The sequence below is a fragment of the Lonchura striata genome, chromosome 30, assembly GCF_050655825.1.
Source record: "Lonchura striata isolate lonStrDom1 chromosome 30, ASM5065582v1, whole genome shotgun sequence".
Lineage (NCBI taxonomy): Eukaryota > Metazoa > Chordata > Aves > Passeriformes > Estrildidae > Lonchura > Lonchura striata.
In genome coordinates this window covers 8,619,754-8,642,923 of record NC_140732.1, presented here as the reverse complement: position 1 = coordinate 8,642,923, position 23,170 = coordinate 8,619,754, and the positions used below count along the sequence as shown (strand labels likewise).

Here is a 23,170-nt window from a genome sequence, read left to right as displayed (position 1 = left end):
GGGTTCTGGGGGCGTCCCTGGGGGTCTCTGAGGGTTTTTTGGGGGGGTTTTTGGGGTCCCTGGAGGTTTTTTGGGGGTTTTTTGGAGTTTTGGGGTTTTTTTGGGGGGGTTTTGGGGTCCCTGGGAGGTTTTGGGGGGGGTCTCGGTGGATTTGGGGCTCCAAGGGGGTTCTGGGGGGGTCCCTGGGGGTCTCTGAGGGTTTTTTGGGGGGGTTTTTGGGGTCCCTGGGGGTTTTTTGGGGGGTTTTTTGGAGTTTTGGGGTTTTTTTGGGGGGGTTTTGGGGTCCCTGGGAGGTTTTGGGGGGGATCTCGGTGGATTTGGGGCTCCAAGGGGGTTCTGGGGGGGTCCCTGGGGGTCTCTGAGGGTTTTTTGGGAGGTTTTGGGGTTTTTTTTGGGGTCCCTGGGGGTTTTTTGGGGGTTTTTTGGAGTTTTTTTGGGGGGGGTTTTGGGTTTTGGGGTCCCTGGGAGGTTTTGGGGGGGTCTTGGTGGATTTGGGGCTCCAAGGGGGCTCTGGGGGAGTTTTTTTGGGTTTTTTGGGGTTTTTATCCCTACTCCTTGAGGAAGAAGTGCATTTTATCAGCAATCAGCTTCCTCTCGGGGTCCAGGCGCTTGAGCAGCTGCGCCAGCGCGTTGACGGGGCTGTGAGGGGGTTTGGGGGGTTTTGGGGGTTCCTGGGGGTTTTTTTGGGGGTTTTTTGGGTTTTTTGGGGTTTTGGGTCCCTACTCCTTGAGGAAGAAGTGCATTTTGTCTGCGATCAGCTTCCTCTCGGGGTCCAGGCGCTTGAGCAGCTGCGCCAGCGCGTTGACGGGGCTGTGCCGGGTCTGGGGGTTTTTTTGGGGGGGTTTTGGGGTTTTTTTGGGTTTTTTGGGGTTTTTTTTGGGGTTTTTTTGGGTGTTTTTTGGGGTTTTTTTGGGTTTTTTGGGGTTTTTATCCCTACTCCTTGAGGAAGAAGTGCATTTTGTCTGCGATCAGCTTCCTCTCGGGGTCCAGGCGCTTGAGCAGCTGCGCCGGGGCTGTGAGGGGTGTGAGGGGGTTTGGGGGTCCCGGGGGGTTTTTAGGGGGTTTTTGGGGGTTTTTTTGGGGGTTTTTTTGGGTTTTTTGGGGTTTTTATCCCTATTCCTTGAGGAAGAAGTGCATTTTATCAGCGATGAGCTTCCTCTCGGGGTCCAGGCGCTTGAGCAGCTGCGCCAGCGCGTTGACGGGGCTGTGCCGGGTCTGGGGGGTTTTGGGGGGGTTTTTGGGGTTTTTTGGGGGGTTTTTTGGGTTTTTTGGGTTTTTTTATCCCTACTCCTTGAGGAAGAAGTGCATTTTGTCTGCGATGAGCTTCCTCTCGGGGTCCAGGCGCTTGAGCAGCTGCGCCTGGGCTGTGAGGGGATTTGGGGGTCCCGGTGGGTTTTTAGGGGGTTTTTGGGGGTTTTTTTGGGGGGTTTTTTGGGTTTTTTGGGGTTTTTATCCCTACTCCTTGAGGAAGAAGTGCATTTTGTCTGCGATGAGCTTCCTCTCGGGGTCCAGGCGCTTGAGCAGCTGCGCCAGCGCGTTGACGGGGCTGTGCCGGGTCTGGGGGTCTCTGGGGGGGTTTTTTTGGGGTTTTTTTGGGTTTTTTGGGTTTTTTATCCCTATTCCTTGAGGAAGAAGTGCATTTTATCAGCGATCAGCTTCCTCTCGGGGTCCAGGCGCTTGAGCAGCTGCGCCAGCGCGTTGACGGGGCTGTGCCAGGTCTGGGGGTCCCGGTGGGTTTTTTTGGGTTTTTTGGGGTTTTTTTGGGGTTTTTTTGGGTTTTTTTGGGTTTTTGGGGTTTTTTCGGTTTTTTGGGGTTTCTATCCCTACTCCTTGAGGAAGAAGTGCATTTTATCAGCAATCAGCTTCCTCTCGGGGTCCAGGCGCTTGAGCAGCTGCGCCGGGGCTGTGAGGGGTGTGAGGGGATTTGGGGGTCCCGGGGGGGTTTTTGGGGTTTTTTTTGGGTGTTTTTTTGGGTTTTTTGGGGTTTTTATCCCTACTCCTTGAGGAAGAAGTGCATTTTATCAGCAATCAGCTTCCTCTCGGGGTCCAGGCGCTTGAGCAGCTGTGCCGGGGCTGTGAGGGGTGTGGGGGGATTTGGGGGTTCCTGGGGGGGTTTTGGGGGTTTTTTTGGGGTTTTTTTGGGTTTTTTGGGGTTTTGGGTCCCTATTCCTTGAGGAAGAAGTGCATTTTGTCTGCGATGAGCTTCCTCTCGGGGTCCAGGCGCTTGAGCAGCTGCGCCAGCGCGTTGACGGGGCTGTGAGGGGTGTGAGGGGGTTTGGGGATTCCTGGGGGTTTTTGGGGGGGTTTTTGGGGTTTTTTTGGGGTTTTTTTGGGTTTTTTGGGGTTTCTATCCCTACTCCTTGAGGAAGAAGTGCATTTTATCTGCGATGAGCTTCCTCTCGGGGTCCAGGCGCTTGAGCAGCTGCGCCAGCGCGTTGACGGGGCTGTGCCGGGTCTGGGGGTCCCGGGGGGTCTCTGGGGGTTCCTGGGGGGGTTTTGGGGGTTTTTTTGGGGGTTTTTTGGGTTTTTTGGGGTTTTTTATCCCTACTCCTTGAGGAAGAAGTGCATTTTGTCTGCGATGAGCTTCCTCTCGGGGTCCAGGCGCTTGAGCAGCTGCGCCAGCGCGTTGACGGTGGCGTCGCTGCTCAGCCCCGTGCGCTTGGTCTGGAACTTCTTCAGGAGGTCCTTGGTGGTCATCGGCTTCCGGGACAGGTAACGACGCACGGCCTCCTCCGTCAGCTGCACCTCCCTGGGGTCACACAGGGGTCAGGGGTCACACAGGGGTCACGGGGGTCAGGGGTCAGACAGGGGTCAGGGGTCACACAGGGGTCAGACAGGGGTCAGGGGTCATCGGCTTCCGGGACAGGTACCGGCGCACGGCCTCCTCCGTCAGCTGCACCTCCCTGGGGTCACACAGGGGTCAGGGGTCACACGGGGGTCACACAGGGGTCACGGGGGTCAGACAGGGGTCAGGGGTCACACAGGGGTCAGACAGGGGTCAGGGGTCACACGGGGGTCAGGGGTCATCGGCTTCCGGGACAGGTACCGGCGCACGGCCTCCTCCGTCAGCTGCACCTCCCTGGGGTCACACAGGGGTCAGGGGTCACACAGGGGTCACAGGGGTCACACAGGGGTCAGGGGTCTGACAGGGGTCACACAGGGGTCAGGGGTCATCGGCTTCCGGGACAGGTACCGGCGCACGGCCTCCTCCGTCAGCTGCACCTCCCTGGGGTCAGAGGTCACACGGGGGTCACACGGGGGTCACGGGGGTCAGACAGGGGTCAGGGGTCAGACAGGGGTCAGGGGTCACAGGGGTCAGACAGGGGTCAGGGGTCATCGGCTTCCGGGACAGGTACCGGCGCACGGCCTCCTCCGTCAGCTGCACCTCCCTGGGGTCACACAGGGGTCAGAGGTCACACAGGGGTCATGGGGGTCACACAGGGGTCACACAGGGGTCACACAGGGGTCAGGGGTCATCGGCTTCCGGGACAGGTAACGACGCACGGCCTCCTCCGTCAGCTGCACCTCCCTGGGGTCAGAGGTCACACAGGGGTCAGGGGTCACACAGGGGTCATGGGGGTCACACAGGGGTCAGGGGTCACACAGGGGTCAGGGGTCATCGGCTTCCGGGACAGGTAACGACGCACGGCCTCCTCCGTCAGCTGCACCTCCCTGGGGTCAGAGGTCACACAGGGGTCACGGGGGTCAGACAGGGGTCAGGGATCACACAGGGGTTAGGGGTCACACAGGGGTCAGAGGTCACACAGGGGTCACACAGGGGTCACACAGGGGTCACACGGGGGTCAGGGGTCACACGGGGGTCAGCGCAGCCGGGGGGCTCAGAGGGGTTGGGGGGGGTCAGCAATGGTCAGTGAGGCCAGAGGTCATCGGGGTCAGAGGTCATTGGGGTCAGAGGTCATCGGGGTCAGCGGGTCAGAGGTCATCGGGGTCAGCACGGCCGAGGGGCTCAGAGGGGTCCGGGCTCCTCTCCTGCAGCCCCCAGACCCACCCAGACCCCGCCACCCGAAGCCCCCCAAAGCCCCCAGCCCCACCCGAAGCCCCCAGCCCCCCCCAGACCTCCCCCGAAGCCCCCCCTGAAGCCCCCAGACCCCCCCAACCCCCGAAGCCCCCAGACCCTCCCAGACCCCCCGAAGCCCCCAGACCCACCCCAGCCCCCCAAAGCCCCCAGCCCCCCCCACCCGAAGCCCCCCGAAGCCCCCAGCCCCCCCCCAGACCCCCCTGAAGCCCCCAGACCCCCCCCAAAGCCCCCCGAAGCCCCCAGACCCACCCGCTGCTGGCCGGGCCCTTCCCGGCCGGGGTTTTTCCGGGGGGGGGTCCCGGCTCCGTCTTCGGCCGCTTTTGGGGGGGGGGCTCCGAGCCCCCCGGGGCTGCCCGGCGGCCTGGGGGGCACCGGGGGGTCAGGGGGGTCCTGGGGGGGAACGATCGACCCCCCCCAAAATCCCCCACCCCCCAAATCCCCCACCCCCAAATCCCCCCACCCCCAAATCCATCCCGAGACCCCCCAAAATCCATCCTGAGACCCCCCAAATCCATCCCGAGACCCCCCCCCAAAACCGCCCCCAGGACCCCCGGGACCCCCCAAATCCCCCCCAGGACCCCCCAAATCCCCCCCGGGACCCCCTAAATCCCCCCCAAACCCCCCCAGGACCCTCCAAATCCCCCCCAAATCCCCCCCAGGACCCCCCGGGACCCCCCAAATCCCCCCCAAATCCCCCCCGGGACCCCCCAAATCCCCCCCGGGACCCCCCAAATCTCCCCCAAATCCCCCCCGGGACCCCCCAAATCCCCCCCAAATCCCCCCCGGGACCCTGCAAATCTCCCCCAAATCCCCCCCGGGACCCCCCAAATCTCCCCCAAATCCCCCCCGGGACCCCCCCCAAACCCCCCGGGACCCCCACCCTGCTCCAGCCGCGCGGCCGCCGCTCTCAGGGTGCCCCCGGCGCCCCCCGGGTCCGTGGGGGGGGTCCCGGGCCGGGAGCCCCCCCGGGAGCTGCCCCCCGAGGCCCGGCGCTCGCGCTTGGGGGGGGTCTTCTTCTTCTGGGGGAGAGGGGGGTCAGCGCCTCGGGGACCCCCAAAATCCCCCCGGTTCCATCGGGGGACCCCAAAATCATCCCAATTCCATTGGGGGACCCCCAAAATCCCCCCAGTTCCATTGGGGGACCCCAAAATCATCCCAGTTCCATCGGGGGACCCCCAAAATCCCCCCGATTCCATTGGGGGACCCCCAAAATCATCCCCAAATCTGATGGGGGACCCCCAAAATCACCCCAATTCCATTGGGGGACCCCCAAAATCACCCTCAATTTCATTGGGGGACCCCCAAAATCTCCCCGATTCCATTGGGGGACCCCCAAAATCTCCCCGATTCCATCGGGGGACCCCCAAAATCATCCCAGTTCCATTGGGGGACCCCCAAAATCCCCCCAGTTCATTGGGGGACCCCCAAAATCCCCCCAGTTCCATTGGGGGACCCCCAAAATCACCCTCAATTCCATTGGGGGACCCCCAAAATCATCCCAATTCCATTGGGGGACCCCCAAAATCACCCTCAATTCCATTGGGGGCCCCCCAAAATCTCCCCGATTCCATTGGGGGACCCCCAAAATCATCCCGATTCCATTGGGGGACCCCCAAAATCATCCCCAAATCTGATGGGGGACCCCAAAATCACCTCCAAAACCTCCTCAGGACCCCCTTAAAGCACTCCAGAGCCCCCCAAATCCTCCCCAAAACCCCCCAGATCCCTCCAAATTCCCCCCAAACCCCCCCAAACTGCCCCAAAGCCCCCCAGAGCCCCCAAAATCCTCCCCAAAACCCCCCAGAGCCTCCCCAAATCCCCCCAAATTTCCTCAAATACCCCCAAAGCCCCCCAAATCTTCCCGAAATCCTCCCGAAATCCACCCAGAGCCCCCCAAATCCCCCCAGACCCCTCCAAATTTCCCCCAAACCCCCCCCAGAGCCCCCCAAATCCTCCCCAAATCCCCCCCAAATTCCCTCCAAACCTCCCCAAATCCCCCTCAAATCCTCCCCAATCCCCCCCAATCCCCCCAAATCCCCCCCAAATCCTCCCCAAACCCCCCCAGAGCCTCCCCCAATCCCCCCATATCCCCCCAAATTCCCTCCAAACCTCCCCAAATTCCCCTCAAATCCTCCCCAATCCCCCCCAAACCCCCCCAGAGCCTCCCCAAATCCCCCCAGACCCCCCAAATCCTCCCCATATCCCCCCCAAATTTCCTTCAAACCCCCCAAATCCTCCCCCAGACCCCCCAAATGCCCCCCAAAACCCCCCCAGACCCCCCAAATCCTCCCCAAATCCCCCCAAACCCCCCAAACCCCCCCAAACCTCCCCAAAATCCCCCCCAAACCTCCCCAAATCCCCCTCAAATCCTCCCCAAAACCCCCCCAGACCCCCCAAATCCTCCCCCAGACCCCCCAAACCCCCCCAGACCCCCAAAATCCCCCCCAAACCCCCCCCGACCCCTTGCCCGCCCTGACCGCCATGAAGAGCGCCGAGCTGGCCTCGCTGTCGATGTCGCTCTCCTCCGACGTCTGCGACTCGTCGCTGCTCTCTGGGGGGGCCGTGACGTCCCTGAGCCCCGATTTCGGGCCCTTTCACCCCAAAATCCAGCCGGGGAGGGGCACGGGGGGTCTCTCACCCCTCTTCTTCTTCTTCTCCTGGGGGGTGGGGGTGGCCTTGCCCTCCTCCTCCTCCTCCTTCTCCTCCGCCTTCTCCTCCTCGCTCTCCTCGCTGCTCTCGCTCGCCTCGTCGATGCCTGGGGGGGTCCGGGGGGTCCTCAGGACCCCCCAAAACCCCCCGGACCCCCCAAACCTTCCCCCGCCCCACCTTTGGGGCCTTCCTCCTCCTCCTTGGGCGCTTGGGCTTTGCCGGGCTCCTCCTCGCCGGAGCTGCTGCGGGATGGGGGGAAAAGGGGGATTTGGGGGTCCCAGGGGGGATTTGGGGGGTTTGGGGGTCCCAGGGAGGGTTTGAGGGGTCCCAGGGCGGATTTGGGGGTCCCAGGGGGGGTTTGGGGGGGTTTTTGGGGGTCCCAGGGGGGGGTTTGAGGGTCCCAGGGGGGATTTGGGGGTCCCAGGGGGGGTTTTAGGGGTCCCAGGGGGGATTTGGGGGGGTTTTGGGGGTCCCAGGGAGGATTCAAAACCCCCCCCAGGACCCTCAGTGACCCCCAAATCCCCTCCAAGGACCCCCCCCAAATCCCCCCTGAACCCACTCAGGGACCCCCAAAGTCCCCCAAAATCCCTCCAGGCATTCCCTAAATCCCCCAAAAATCCCCCCAAACCTCCCCAGAGCCCCCCAAAACCTCCCCAAAATCCCCCCCAGATTCACCCAGCACCCCCCAAACCCCTCAAAATCCCCCCAGACCCACCCAAAATCTCCCCAAAACCCCCCCAAAATCCCCCCAAATCCCCCAAAACCCCCTCAAAATCCCCCCAAATCCTCCCCAGACCCACCCTAAACCCCCCAAAATCCCCCCAGACCACCCCAGAGCCCCCCAAAATCCCCCCAAATCCCCCAGAATCCTCCCCAGACCCCCCAAAATCCACCTCCAACTTCACTCTAAGTCCCCCAAAACCCCCCCAAACCCCCCCCAAATCTCCCCAGCCCCACCCAGAGCCCCCCAAAATCCCCCAAACCCCCCCCAAACCCCCCCAAAACCCCCTCAAATCCCCCCCAGAGCCCCCCAAAATGCCCCCAAATCCCCCAGAATCCCCCCCCAGACCCCCCAAAATCCACCTCCAGCTTCACTCTAAGTCCCCCAAAATCCCCCCAAAACCCCCTCAAACCCCCCCGAGAGCCACCCTAAACCCCCCAAAATCTCCCCCAGACCTCCCCAGAGCCCCCCAAAAGCCCCCCAAATCCCCCAGAATCCCCCCCAGACCCCCCAAAATCCACCTCCAGCTTCACCCTAAATCCCCCAAAATCCCCCCAAACCCCCCCAAAATCCACCTCCAGCTTCACTCTAAGTCCCCCAAAATCCCCCCAAACCCCCCAAAATCCCCAAAATCCCCCCAAAATCCCCCAAAATCCCCCCAAACCCCCCCAAAATCCACCTCCAGCTTCACTCTAAGTCCCCCAAACCCCCCCAAAATCCCCCCAAAACCCCCTCAACCCCCCCCCAAATCCCCTCAAATCCCCCCCAGAGCCACCCTAAACCCCCCAAAATCTCCCCCAGACCTCCCCAGAGCCCCCCAAAAGCCCCCCAAAATGCCCCAAAATCCCCCCCACACCCACCCTAAATCCCCCAAAATCCCCCCAGACCCCCCAAAATCCACCTCCAGCTTCACTCTAAGTCCCCCAAAACCCCCAGAAACCCCCCCAAAATCCCCTCAAATCCCACCCAGAGCCCCCCAAACCCCCCCAAAATCCCCTCAAATCCCACCCAGAGCCCCCCAAATCCCCCCAAAACCCCCCCAAACCCCCCAAATCCCCCCCTCACCTGGAGCCGTCGGACATGTAATCCACCTCCTGGCCCTCGAAGTCGCCGTCGTCGCTGTCCTCGAGCGCCTCGTCCTCGGAGCCCTTCCCGCCCTTCCTCCTCCTCCTCCTCCTCCTCCTCCTCCTCGTGCCCCTCACGGCGCCCTTCGGCCTCGGCGCCGCCTCCCCTGCGCGGGCGGGATGAGGCCACTTCTCGGGGCACTTTTGGGGTTTTTTCTGGGGGTTTTTGCTATTTTTTGAGGGTATTTTTGCGATTTTTTGGGGGAGTATTTTTGCTATTTTTTGGGGACATTTTTGGTGTTTTTTCTGGGTTTTTTTGCTATTTTTTGAGGGTATTTTTGCTATTTTTGGGGGTTTTTATTGCTATTTTTTGGGGGTTTTTTTTGCTATTTTTTTGGGGTTTTTTTGCTATTTTTGGAGGTTTTTTTGCTATTTTTTGGGATTTTTATTGCTATTTTTTGGGGGTTTTTATTGCTATTTTTTGGGGTTTTTATTGCTATTTTTTGGGGCTTTTTTTGTTATTTTTTGGGGTTTTTTTGCTATTTTTTGGGGTGGTTTTTTTGCTATTTTTTGGGGTTTTTTTGGTATTTTTTCTCGGTTTTTTTGCTATTTTTTAGGGGTATTTTTGCTATTTTTTGGGGTTTTTTTGCTATTTTTTGGGGTATTTTTGCTATTTTTTGGGGGTATTTTTGCGATTTTTTGGGGGTATTTTTGCGATTTTTTGGGGGGTTTTTTTTGATATTTTTTAGGGTTTTTTTTTTGCTATTTTTGGGGGATTTTTTTTCTATTTTTCGGGCATTTTTTGCTATTTTTTGGGGTTTTTTTTCTATTTTTGGGGTTTTTTTTTTCTATTTTTTGGGGTTTTTTTTCTATTTTTTGGGGGTTTTTTTCGATTTTTGGGGGGTTTTTTTGCTATTTTTTGGGGATTTTTATTGCTATTTTTTGGGGGGGTTTTTTGCTATTTTTTGGGGATTTTTTTGCTATTTTTTGGGGTTTTTTGCTATTTTTGGGGGTGTTTTTTTTGTTATTTTGGGGGTTTTTTTTGCTATTTTTGGGGGGTTTTTTTGCTATTTTTTGGGGGTTTTTTTCTATTTTTTGGGGTTTTTATTGCTATTTTTGGGGGGTTTTTTTTGCTATTTTTGGGGGGTTTTTTTGCTATTTTTGGGGGGTTTTTTCTGTTATTTTTGGGGGGGTTTTTTGCTATTTTTCGGGGATTTTTTGCTATTTTTTGGGGTATTTTTCCAATTTTTGGGTGTTTTTTTTTCTATTTTTTGGGGGTTTTTTTTGTTATTTTTGGAGGGTTTTTTTGCTATTTTGGTGGATTTTTTTCTATTTTTTGGGGTTTTTATTGCTATTTTTTGGGGTTTTTATTGCTATTTTTGGGGGTTTTTTTTGCTATTTTTTGGGTTTTTTTTTTCTATTTTTTGGGGGGTTTTTTTTGCTATTTTTTGGGGGTTTTTTTGCTATTTTTTTGGGGTTTTTTTGTTACTTTTGGGGGGTTTTTTTGCTATTTTTGGGGATTTTTTTGCTATTTTTTGGGGTGTTTTTGCTATTTTTTGAGGGTATTTTTGCTATTTTTTGAGGGTATTTTTGCTATTTTTTGGGGGTTTTTTTGCTATTTTTTGGGGTTTTTATTGCTATTTCTGGGGGTTTTTTTTGCTATTTTTTGGGGGTTTTTTTGCTATTTTTTGGGGTTTTTTTCTGTTATTTTTGGGGGTTTTTTTTGCTATTTTTGGGGTTTTTTTGCTATTTTTTGGGGTATTTTTGCTATTTTTTGGGGGGTATTTTTGCTATTTTTGGGGGTTTTTTTTGCTATTTTTTGGGGTTTTTTTTACTATTTTTGGGGGGTTTTTTGCTATTTTTTGGGGGGGTTTTTTGCTATTTTTTGGGGGGTTTTTTTGCTATTTTTAGGGGTTTTTTTTCTATTTTTTGGGGGTTTTTTTGCTATTTTTTGGGGGGTTTTTTTGCTATTTTTGGGGGGTTTTTTTGCTATTTTTTGGGGGTTTTTTTTGGTATTTTTTGGGGGTATATTTACTATTTTTTTAAGGTATTTTTGCTATTTTTTGGGGGAGATTTTCGCTATTTTGGTATCTTTTTTGGGGCAGATTCTTGATGTTGTTCGGGTGGAATTTTTGCTGGTTTTTTTTCTCTTTTCACTTGGGTTTTTAGTACATTTTGTCTTATTTTTAGGTGGATGTTTCGTATTTTTTTCAATTTCTGGCTAGATTTTTATTTTCTCATATTTTTTAGGTGGTGTTTTGCTTTTTTTCTATTTTTAGGTGGACTTTTGGTACTTTTTTTCTATTTCTAGCCAGATTTTTGGTACTTTTATTTCTAGTTGAATTTTAGGTACTTTTCTCTATTTTTAAGTGGGTTTTTGGCACTTTTATTTTATTTCTAGCTGGATTTTGGGTCCTTTTCCCTATTTTAAATTGGATTTTGGCACTTTTATTTTATTTCTAGCTGGATTTTGGGTCCTTTTCCCCATTTTAAATTGATTTTTGGCACTTTTATTTTGTTCCCAGCTGGATTTTGGGTCCTTTTCCCCATTTTAATTGGATTTTTTTCACTTTTATTTTATTTCTAGCTGGATTTTGGGTCCTTTTCCCCATTTTAAATTGGTTTTTGGCACTTTTATTTTATTTCTAGCTGGATTTTGGGTCCTTTTCCCCATTTTAAATTGATTTTTGGCACTTTTATTTTGTTCCCAGCTGGATTTTGGGTCCTTTTCCCCATTTTAAATTGATTTTTGGCACTTTTATTTTATTTCTAGCTGGATTTTGGGTCCTTTTCCCCATTTTAAATTGATTTTTGGCACTTTTATTTTATTTCTAGCTGGATTTTGGGTCCTTTTCCCCATTTTAAATTGATTTTTTTCACTTTTATTTTATTTCTAGCTGGATCTTGGGTCCTTTTCCCTATTTTTAATGGATTTTTTTCACTTTTATTTTATTTCTAGCTGGATTTTGGGTCCTTTCCCCTATTTTTAATGGATTTTTTTCACTTTTATTTTATTTCTAGCTGGATTTTTGGTCCTTTTCCCTATTTTAAATTGATTTTTTTCACTTTTATTTTATTTCTAGCTGGATTTTGGGTCCTTTTCCCCATTTTAATTTGATTTTTGGCACTTTTATTTTATTTCTAGCTGGATTTTGGGTCCTTTTCCCCATTTTAAATTGATTTTTTTCACTTTTATTTTATTTCTAGCTGGATTTTGGGTCCTTTTCCCCATTTTAAATTGATTTTTTTCACTTTTATTTTGTTCCCAGCTGGATTTTGGGTCCTTTTCCCCATTTTAATTTGATTTTTGGCCCTCTCCGGACTCACCCTCAGCCTCGCTGCCCTCGCTGTCCTCGGAGCTCAGCTCCAGGTCCTCCTCCAGGTCGTGGATCCGCAGCCCCCCGCCCTTGCCCGGGGCCTTCCTCCCCTTCTCCTTCTCCTCCTCCTCCTCGTCCTGGTCGCGCAGGCGCCGCTGCTGCATGATGCTGAAGTGGTTCAGCACCTTGTTCCTCCTGGGGGAGCCGGAGGGGGATTTGGGGGGATTTGGGGGGGATTTGGGGGAGATTGGGGGGGATTTGGGGGGATTTGGGGGGATTGGGGGGGATTTGGGGGGATTTGGGGGGGATTTGGGGGGATTGGGGGGGAATTTGGGGGGATTTGGGGGGGATTTGGGGGGATTGGGGGGGATTTGGGGGGGATTTGGGGGGATTGGGGGGGATTTGGGGGGATTTGGGGGGATTTGGGGGGGATTTGGGGGGATTTGGGAGGGATTTGGGGGAGATTGGGGGGAATTTGGGGGGATTTGGGGGGGATTTGGGGGGATTGGGGGGGATTTGGGGGGATTTGGGGGGGATTTGGGAGGGATTTGGGGGAGATTGGGGGGAATTTGGGGGGATTTGGGGGGGATTTGGGGGGATTGGGGGGGATTTGGGGGGGATTTGGGGGGATTGGGGGGGATTTGGGGGGATTTGGGGGGATTTGGGGGGGATTTGGGGGGATTTGGGGGGGATTGGGGGGGATTTGGGGGGATTTGGGGGGATTTGGGGGGATTTGGGGGGATTTGGGGGGATTTGGGGGGATTGGGGGGGGATTGGAGGGGATTGGGGGGGATTTGGGGGGATTTGGGGGGGATTTGGGGGGATTTGGGGGGGTTTGGGGGGATTGGGGGGGATTTGGGGGGATTTGGGGGGGATTTAGGGGGATTTGGGGGGATTTGGGGGGGATTTGGGGGGATTTGGGGGGGATTGGGAGGGATTTGGGGGGATTTGGGGGGGATTGGGGGGGGATTTGGGGGGATTGGGGGGGATTTGGGGGGATTTGGGGGGGATTGGGGGGGATTTGGGGGATTTGGGGGGGATTTGGGGGGATTGGGGGGGCTGGGGAGAGGATTTGGGGAGGATTTGCGGGGATTGGGGGGGGATTTGGGGGGGCTCAGAAAGGATTTGGGGGGATTGGGATGGATTTGGGGGGCTCTGGGGGAGATTGGGGGGATTGGGGGGGTTGGGGAGGAGATTTGGGGGGGATTGGGGGGGATTTGGGGTCTCTGGTGAGGATTTTTGGGGGCTCAGAGGGGCTCTGGGGGGGGATTTTGGGGGATTGGGTGGCTCAGAGAGGATTTGGGGGCTGGGGAGGGGATTTGAGGGGGATTTGGGGGGATTGGGGGGGATTGGGGGAATTGGAGGGGATTTGGGGGGGATATGGGGGGATTTGGGGGGATTGGGGGGGATTTGGGGGGATTGGGGGGGCTGGGGGGGGATTTTTGGGCTGGGAGGGGTTTGGGGGGGCTCAGAGGGACTGGGGGGGCATTTCAGGTTTCTCCCATGGAATTTTGAATTTTGCCCCAGGGGTTTTGGGTTTTGCCCCAGGGATTTCGGACTCCCCCAGGGATTTCCGTGTCCCCCTGGATCTTGGGGTCCCCCCAGGGATTTCGGGGTCCCCCCAGGGATTTTGGTGTCCCCCCAGGGGTTTTACCCCAGAGATTTTGGGTTTCCCCTGTGGAATTTTGGGTTTTGCCCCAGGGATTCGGGGTCCCCCCAGGGATTTGGGGGGTCCCCCATGGATTTCGGACTCCCCCCGGGGATTTCGGGGTCCCCCAGGGATTTTGGTGTCCCCCCAGGGATTTTGGGTTTTGCCCCAGGGATTTCAAGTTTCCTGCAGTGTTTTGGTGTCCCCCCAGGGGTTTCCCCTGTGGAATTTCGGGTTTTGCCCCGGGGATTTCGGGGTCCCCCCTGGGATTTTGGGTTTTCCCCCAGGGATTTTGGGTTTCGCCCCGGGGATTCGGGGTCCCCCCGGATTTTGGTGTCCCCCCAGGGGTTTCCCCTGTGGAATTTCGGGTTTTGCCCCGGGGATTTGGGGGTCCCCCCTGGGATTTTGGGTTTCCCCTGTGGAATTTCGGGTTTTGCCCCGGGGATTTCGGGGTCCCCCCGGATTTTGGTGTCCCCCCAGGGGTTTCAGGGTCCCCCCAGGGATTTTGGGTTTCCCCCCAGGGATTTTGGGTTTTGCCCCAGGGATTTTGGGTTTTGCCCCAGGGATTTTGGTGTCCCCCCAGGGATTTTGGGTTTTGCCCCAGGGATTTTGGGTTTTGCCCCAGGGATTTCGGGGTCCCCCCGGGGATTTTGGTGTCCCCCAGTGTTTTGGTGTCCCCCCAGGGGTTTCCCCTGTGGAATTTTGGGTTTTACCCCAGGGGTTTTGGTGTCCCCCCAGGTGTTTTACCCCAGGGGTTTTGGATTTTACCCCAGGGATTTTGGGTTTTGCCCCAGGGATTTCAAGTTTCCTGCAGGGTTTTGGTGTCCCCCCAGGGGTTTCCCCTGTGGAATCTTGGGTTTCGCCCCGGGGATTTCGGGGTCCCCCCTGGGATTTTGGGTTTCCCCTGTGGAATTTCGGGTTTTGCCCCGGATTTTGGTGTTCCCCAGTGTTTTGGTGTCCCCCCAGGGGTTTCCCCTGTGGAATTTCGGGTTTTGCCCCGGGGATTTCGGGGTCCCCCCTGGGATTTTGGGTTTCCCCTGTGGAATTTCGGGTTTTGCCCCGGGGATTTCGGGGTCCCCTGGGATTTTGGGTTTCCCCTGTGGAATTTCGGGTTTTGCCCCGGATTTTGGTGTTCCCCAGTGTTTTGGTGTCCCCCCAGGGGTTTCCCCTGTGGAATTTTGGGTTTTGCCCCGGGGATTTCGGGGTCCCCCCTGGGATTTTGGGTTTTCCCCCAGGGATTTTGGGTTTCGCCCCGGGGATTCGGGGTCCCCCCGGATTTTGGCGTCCCCCCTGGATCTCGGGGTACCTCTCCCACTCCTCCTCGGCCTCCTCGGCCGTCAGCGTGCGGTGCCGGGCCAGGGGGGTGAAGTTGTACCAGCTGCGCACCGGGAAAGCCTCGAAGGCGCCGTCGGGGCACTGCGTGAACACGTAGTAGGACGCGTTCTCCGTGACGCCGCCCTTCTTCACGCCCCGGAACCTGCCGGAGGGGGGATCAGCCTGAATCCCGGGGAAATATCCCCAAAATCCAGGAGGAAATATCCCCAAAATCCAGGGGGAAACATCCCTGAAATACCGGGGGAAATATCCCAGAATACCGGGGAAATATCCCCAAAATCCAGGGGGAAACATCCCTGAAATACCGGGGAAATATCCCAGAATATCGGGGGAATCAGCCCCAAATCGAGGAGGAAATATCCCAGAATCCAGGGGGAAATATCCCAGAATCCAGGGGGAAATATCCCAGAATACCGGGGGAAATATCCCAGAATCCCGGGAGAAATAACCCTGAATTCCCGGGAGAAATAACACCGAAATCCCGGGGGAAATATCCCAAAATCCTCAGAGAAATATCCCAAAATGCCCAGAGAAATATCCCAAACTCCCAAATCCCAAAATCCCACCTCCGTCCCCCCTTCCCGTTGACCCGCAGCAGCCAGGGCTGGTCCTCGGCGCAGAATTCCCAATCCCAAATCCCAAATCCCAAATCCCAAATCCCCAATCCCAATCCCAAATCCCACATTTCCCAATCCCAAATCCCAATCCCACCTCCGTCCCCCCTTCCCGTTGACCCGCAGCAGCCAGGGCTGGTCCTCGACGCGGAATTCCCGCAGCACGATCCCGAGTTCCCAATCCCAAATCCCAAATCCCAATCCCAAATCCCACATTTCCCAATCCCACCTCCGTCCCCCCTTCCCGTTGACCCGCAGCAGCCAGGGCTGGTCCTCGGCGCGGAATTCCCGCAGCACGATCCCGAGTTCCCAATCCCAAATCCCAAATCCCAAATCCCAATCCCAAATCCCAATCCCAATCCCACATTTCCCAATCCCACATTTCCCAATCCCAATCCCAAATCCCAATCCCACATTTCCCAATCCCACATTTCCCAATCCCACATTTCCCAATCCCACCTCCGTCCCCCCTTCCCGTTGACCCGCAGCAGCCAGGGCTGGTCCTCGGCGCGGAATTCCCAATCCCAATCCCCAATCCCAATCCCACATTTCCCAATCCCAATCCCACCTCCGTCCCCCTTTCCCGTTGACCCGCAGCAGCCAGGGCTGGTCCTCGGCGCGGAATTCCCAATCCCAATCCCCAATCCCAATCCCACATTTCCCAATCCCAATCCCACCTCCGTCCCCCTTTCCCGTTGACTCTCAGCAGCCAGGGCTGGTCCTCGGCGCGGAATTCCCGCAGCACGATCCCGAGTTTCTTGCGCCGCGCCTCCTCGCGCAGCCGCCGGTGGAATTCGCTGCCGGCGCCCGACTCGGGCAGCTCCTCCTCGGCGTAGATGCGCTTGTTGCTCATGTCCCGCTCCATGCGCGCCTGCCGGGCCGAATCCCGAGCCCAGATCCCGATCCCAAATCCTGAGCCCAAATTCCTGATCCCGAGCCCAAATCCCGATCCCAAATCCCTGATCCCAAATCCTGATCCCAACCCTGAACCCTGATCCCAAATCCTGATCCCAACCCCGATCCCAAATCCCGATCCCAAATCCCTGATCCCAAATCCTGATCCCAACCCCGATCCCAAATCCTGATCCCAAATCCTGATCCCAAATCCTGATCCCAACCCTGATCCCAACCCTGAACCCTGATCCCAAATCCTGATTCCAACCCCAATGCCAAATCCCTGATCCCAACCCCAATACCAAATCCCTGATCCCAAATCCTGATCCCAAATCCTGATCCCAACCCTGAACCCTGATCCCAACCCCAAACCCTGATCCCAAATCCTGATCCCAACCCCGATCCCAAATCCCTGATCCCAAATCCCTGATCCCGATCCCAAATCCTGATCCCAAATCCTGATCCCAAATCCCTGATCCCGATCCCAACCCTGAACCCTGATCCCAAATCCCTGATCCCGATCCCAAATCCTGATCCCAACCCCAATCCCAAATCCCTGATCCCGATCCCAAATCCCTGACCCCAACAAGGATCCCAAACCCTGAGCCCGAATTCCCTGATCCCGAATTCCCTGAGCCCAAATGCCCTGACCTCAAAACCCCCAGGCAGATTTGGGATGTAGGATTTGGGATCTGGGATTTGCAACCCAGGATTTGGGATTTGGGACCCGGGATTTGGGATCCAGGATTTGGGATTTGGGGCCCAGGATTTGGGATTTGGGACCCGGGATTTGGGATCCAGGATTTGGGATTTGGGGCCCAGGATTTGGGATTTGGGACCCGGGATTTGGGATCCAGGATTTGGGATTTGGGGCCCAGGATCTGGGATTTGGGATCCGGGATTCGGGGCCCAGGATCTGGGATTTGGGATCCGGGATTTAGGATCCTGGATTTAGGATTTGGGATCCGGGATTTGGGATCCGGGATTTGGGATTTGTGATCTGGGATTTGGGGTCCGGGATTTGGGATTTGGGGTCCGGGATTTGGGATTTGGGATTTGGGGTCCGGGGTCCGGGATTTGGGATCCGGGATTTAGGATCCGGGATTTGGGATCCAGGATCTGGGATTTGGGACCCGGGATTTGGGATTTGGGGTCCGGGATTTAGGATCCAGGATTTGGGATTTGGGGTCTGGGATTTGGGGTCTGGGGTCCCCGCGCCCACCTGTGCCCAGCTGCTCAGGCTGACCCTGTCGGCGCTGTTGAAGGCCATGATGTTGTAACGCTTGGGGCTGCTCCTGGGAACCCCAAAACACCCCAAAAACACCCCAAAAACACCCTGAGAGCCCAAAAAACACCCTGAAAACACCCCAAAAACACCCCAAAAACACCCTGAGAGCCCAAAAACAGCCAAAAACACCCAAAAACACCCCAAAAACACCCTGAGAGCCCAAAAACAGGCAAAAACACCCCAAAACACCCTGAGAGCCCAAAAACACCTCAAAAACACCCCAAAACACCCCAAAAACACCCTGAGAGCCCAAAAAACACCTCAAAAACACCCCAAAAACACCCTGAGAGCCCAAAAACAGCCAAAAACACCCCAAAACACCCTGAGAGCCCAAAAAACACCTCAAAAACACCCCAAAAACACCCTGAGAGCCCAAAAACACCCTGAAAACACCCCAAAAACACCCCAAAAACACCCTGAGAGCCCAAAAAACACCTCAAAAACACCCCAAAAACACCCCAAAACACCCTGAGAGCCCAAAAAACACCCTGAAAACACCCCAAAAACACCCCAAAAACACCCTGAGAGCCCAAAAACAGGCAAAAACACCCCAAAACACCCTGAGAGCCCAAAAACACCTCAAAAACACCCCAAAACAACCCAAAAACACCCTGAGAGCCCAAAACTCCCCCCAAAAATCCCATCAGAGCCCCAAAATCCCCTCAGAGCCCAAAACCAGCCCAGAGACCCCCCTGAACCCCAAAATCCCCAATTCTCACCCCAAAATCCCCAATTCTCACCCCAAAATCCCCAATTCTCACCCCAAAATCCCCAATTCTCACCCCAAAATCCCCAATTATGACCCCAAATCCCCAATTCTCACCCCAAAATCCCCAATTCTGACCCCAAATCCCCAATTCTGACCCCAAATCCCCAATTATGACCCCAAATCCCCAATTCTCACCCCAAAATCCCCAATTCTGACCCCAAATCCCCAATTCTCACCCCAAACTCCCCAATTCTGACCCCAAATCCCCAATTCTCACTCCAAAATCCCCAATTCTGACCCCAAATCCCCAATTCTGACCCCAAAATCCCCAATTCTCACCCCAAAATCCCCAATTCTCACTCCAAACTCCCCAATTCTGACCCCAAAATCCCCAATTCTGACCCCAAAATCCCCAATTCTGACCCCAAATCCCCAATTCTCACCCCAAATCCCCAATTCTCACCCCAAATCCCCAATTCTCACCCCAAAATCCCCAATTCTGACCCCAAATCCTGGACCCCAAATCCCCAATTCTGACCCCAAATCCTGACCCCAAGTCCCCAATTCTCACCCCAAATCCTGACCCCAAACTCCCCATTTCTCACCCCAAATCCTGACCCCAAACTCCCCATTTCTCACCCCAAATCCTGGACCCCAAAATCCCCATTTCTCACCCCAAATCCTGGACCCCAAAATCCCCATTTCTCACCCCAAATCCTGGACCCCAAATCCCCAATTCTGACCCCAAATCCTGACCCCAAACTCCCCAATTCTCACCCCAAATCCTGACCCCAAATCCCCAATTCTGACCCCAAATCCTGGACCCCAAATCCCCAATTCTGACCCAAAATCCTGACCCCAAACTCCCCATTTCTCACCCCAAATCCTGGACCCCAAAATCCCCATTTCTCACCCCAAATCCTGACCCCAAATCCCCATTTCTCACCCCAAATCCTGGACCCCAAAATCCCCAGTTCTGACCCAAAATCCCCATTTCTCACCCCAAATCCTGACCCCAAAATCCCCATTTCTCACCCCAAATCCTGACCCCAAATCCCCAATTCTGACCCCAAATCCTGACCCCAAATCCCCATTTCTCACCCCAAATCCTGGACCCCAAATCCCCAATTCTGACCCCAAATCCTGGACCCCAAATCCCCAATTCTGACCCCAAACTCCCCATTTCTCACCCCAAATCCTGACCCCAAAATCCCCAGTTCTGACCCAAAATCCTGACCCCAAATCCCCATTTCTCACCCCAAATCCTGACCCCAAACTCCCCAATTCTGACCCCAAATCCTGGACCCCAAATCCCCAATTCTGACCCCAAAATCCCCATTTCTCACCCCAAATCCTGGACCCCAAACTCCCCATTTCTCACCCCAAATCCCCAATTCTGACCCCAAAATCCCCATTTCTCACCCCAAATCCTGGACCCCAAACTCCCCATTTCTCACCCCAAAATCCCCAATTCTCACCCCAAATCCTGGACCCCAAATCCCCAATTCTGACCCCAAAATCCCCATTTCTCACCCCAAATCCTGGACCCCAAACTCCCCATTTCTCACCCCAAAATCCCCAGTTCTGACCCAAAATCCCCATTTCTCACCCCAATCCCCTCACCTGGGCACCCTGACCACGAACTCCGAGACCACCTGGGAGCTGCTGCCCTGCGGGGGGAAATTTGGGGGGAATTTGGGGGGTCCTGGGGGGGCTTGGGGGGTCCCAGGGAAAATTTTGGGGTCCCTGAGGGGATTTGGGGAGGTCCCGGGGTGGTTTTGGGGGTCCTGAGGAGAATTTGGGGGTTCCTGGGGCAGTTTTTGGGCTCCCCGGGGGGGTTTTGGGGATCACAGAGGGGGATTTTGGGGTCCCAGGGGGATTTTTGGGGTCCCAGGGGGGTTTTTGGGGTCCCAGGGGGGGAATTTTGGGGTCCCTGGGGGGTTTTTGGGGTCCTAGGGCAGGTTTTTTGGGGTCCCAGGGGGTTTTTTGGGGTTCCAGGAGGGGATTTTTGGGGTCCCAGGAGGATTTTGGGGGTCCCGGGGGTTTTTTGGGGTCCCAGGGGGTTTTTTGGGGTCCCAGGGGGGGATTTTTGGGTCCCAGGAGGATTTTCGGGGTCCCAGGGGGGTTTTGGGGTCCTGGGGGATTTTTGGGGTCCCAGGGGGATTTTTGGGGTCCCAGGGGGGGATTTTTGGGGTCCCTGGGGGGTTTTTGGGGTCCCAGGGGGGGATTTTTGGGGTTATAGGAGGATTTTGGGGGTCCCTGGGGGGGGTTTTGGGGGTCCCAGGGGGGGAATTTTGGGGTCCCAGGGGGTTTTTTGGGGTCCCAGGGGGGGATTTTTTGGGTCCCAGGATGATTTTTGGGGTCCCAGGGGGATTTTTGGGGTCCCCGGGGTTTTTTTGGGGTCCCTGGGGGGTTTTTGGGGTCTCAGGGGAGGTTTTTTGGGGTCCCAGGGTGTTTTTTGGGGTCCCAGGGGAGGTTTTTGGGGTCCCAGGGGGGGATTTTTGGGGTCCCAGGGCAGGTTTTTGGGGTCCCAGGGGGGGATTTTTGGGGTCCCAGGGGGTTTTTTGGGGTCCCCGGGGGTTATTTTTGGGGTCCCCGGGGTTATTTTTGGGGTCCCAGGGGGGGTTTTTTGGGGTCCCAGGGGGGTTTTTGGGGTCCCAGGGGGTTATTTTTGGGGTCCCCCCTCACTCACCAGCGCCGCCATCGTGGGGGGGTCGCGCCCCAAAATCGGCCTCGGGGTGGGGAGGGGTCCTGAGGGGAGGGGGGGGTCAGGGCTTGGGGACCCCCAAAACCCCTCAGGACCCCCCAAACTCCCTCAGAACCCCCCAAAACCCCCACAGGGACCCCCCCACACCCCCCAGGACCCCCCAAAACCCCTCAGAGCCACTCCAGGACCCCCCAAACCCCTCAGAGCCCCCCCAAAACCCGCACAGGGACCCCCCCACACCCCCCAGGACCCCCCAAATCCCCCCAGGACCCCCCAAAACCCCTCAGAGCCCCCCAGGACCCCCCAGCCCAGCCCCGCGCCCACCGCCCGCTCCGGCGCCGCTTCCCGCCGGAACCGGAACCCGGCCTCACGTGACCGGAACTACCGCCCGGAGCGCGGCCCACGTGACAGGAAACCCCAGCCGGAGCGGCGCCCACGTGACCGGAACTCCGGCCGAGGCGTCGCCATGGCAACGGCTGAGGCCTGGTCCCAGAACGGCGCCAAAACCGCCCCAAAATCACCCAAAAACTGCCCAAAATCAGCCAAAATCAGCCAAAAACTGCTCAAAACCGCCCAAAATCAGCCAAAATCATCCCAAAACTGCCCAAAACTGTCCCAAATCATCCCAAAACTGCCCCAAAATCACCCAAAACTGCCCAAAACCGCCCAAAATCAGCCAAAATCATCCCAAAACCGCCCCAAAATCACCCAAAACTGCCCAAAACCGCCCAAAATCACCCCAAAACTGCCCCAAAATCACCCAAAACTGCCCAAAACCAGCCAAAATCACCCAAAACCGCCCCAAAATCGCCCAAAAACTGCCCAAAACCGCCCAAAATCAGCCAAAATCACCCCAAAACTGCCCCAAAATCACCCAAAACTGCCCAAAACCGCCCAAAATCAGCCAAAATCATCCCAAAACCGCCCCAAAATCACCCAAAACTGCCCAAAACCGCCCAAAATCAGCCAAAGTCATCCCAAAACTGCCCCAAAATCACCCAAAACTGCCCAAAACCAGCCAAAATCAGCCAAAAACTGCCCAAAACTGCCCAAAATCACCCCAAAACTGCCCCAAAATCACCCAAAACTGCCCAAAACCAGCCAAAATCAGCCAAAAACTGCCCAAAACCGCCCCAAAATCACCCAAAACTGCCCAAAATCATCCCAAAACCGCCCCCAAATCACCCAAAACTGCCCAAACTCACCCAAAAGTACCGCAAATCACCCCAAAACTGCCCCAAATCACCCCAAAACCGCCCAAAATCACCCAAAAACTGCCCAAAACCACCCAAAACTGCCCAAAATCACCCCAAAAACGGCGCCAAAACCACCCCCGTTTGTATTCCCACCCAAATTTCATTTTTCCTCCGGCAAATTTGATTTTTTCCCCCAAAATTTGATTTTTTCCACCCAAAATTTAATTTTCCCCCCAGAAGATTTTGATTTTTTTCCTCCCAAATTTGATTTTTTCCCAAATTTAGTTTCCCCCCAATTTTATTTTTTTCCCCCCTAGATTTGACTTCTCTTCCCAGATTTGATTTTCCCCCACAAATTTGATTTTTCTCCCCCACGATTTTTGACTTTTCCCCAAAAAATTTAATTTCCCCCCCCCCCAATAAATTTGCTTTTCCGCCCCGGCGACGTTTTTGTTCCGTTTATTTGTGAAGTTAAAAACAAGCGGTAAAAAGTAAAAACTCGGGAGCTCCGGCGGCGCCTCCAGAACCTTCCGGAAGGGCGGGAACGGGGGGGCGGCCGGGGGGGCGGGACCCCCGGGGGAAATTTGGGGGAAATTTGGGGGATTTGGGGGAATTTGGGGACCCCCAGGGGGGTTTGGGGGAAAATTTGGGGAGAATTTGGGGGGATTTGGGGGGATTTGGGGACCCCCAGGGGGGATTTGGGGGGAAATTTGGGGGATTTCGGGACCCCCGGGGGGGATTTTGGTGAAATTCGGAGAGAATTTGGGGGGGTTTGGGGGGAATTTGGGGGATTTGGGGGGAATTTGGGGACCCCCATGGGGATTTGGGGGTCCCTGGGGGGATTTTGGTGAAATTTGGGGGGATTTGGGGACCCCCGGGGGGATTTGGGGGGATTTGGGGACCCCCGGGGGGATTTGGGGGGAAATTTGGGGGTCCTGGGGGGGAATTTGGGGACCCCCCGGGGGATTTGGGGGGATTTGGGGGTCCCT

General features: G+C 55.4%; 1 protein-coding gene across 6 annotated transcripts; it reads right to left on the bottom strand.

Annotated features, from left to right (window-relative positions):
* Positions 1-674: 674 nt before the first annotated feature.
* GTF2F1 (general transcription factor IIF subunit 1) lies at positions 675-21,381 on the bottom strand. Of its 6 annotated transcripts, none has more exons than XM_085563317.1 (14): positions 21,310-21,381; positions 20,971-21,029; positions 19,902-19,948; positions 17,504-17,576; positions 16,065-16,258; positions 14,745-14,915; positions 11,801-11,985; positions 8,475-8,640; positions 6,866-6,930; positions 6,678-6,794; positions 6,517-6,590; positions 4,920-5,058; positions 4,289-4,400; positions 675-2,749 (listed from the first exon to the last, which is right to left on the bottom strand). In XM_085563317.1, the coding sequence occupies exons 2-14, from the start codon at positions 20,980-20,982 to the stop codon at positions 2,545-2,547; spliced, it is 1,560 nt and encodes a 519-aa protein (XP_085419443.1). In that variant the 5' UTR covers positions 20,983-21,029; positions 21,310-21,381; the 3' UTR covers positions 675-2,544. The 6 variants fall into 6 exon arrangements, with proteins under 6 accessions (XP_085419443.1, XP_085419444.1, XP_085419445.1 ...); XM_085563318.1 differs by having other exon boundaries at positions 4,920-5,055; XM_085563319.1 differs by having other exon boundaries at positions 6,866-6,927.
* Positions 21,382-23,170: the final 1,789 nt, after the last annotated feature.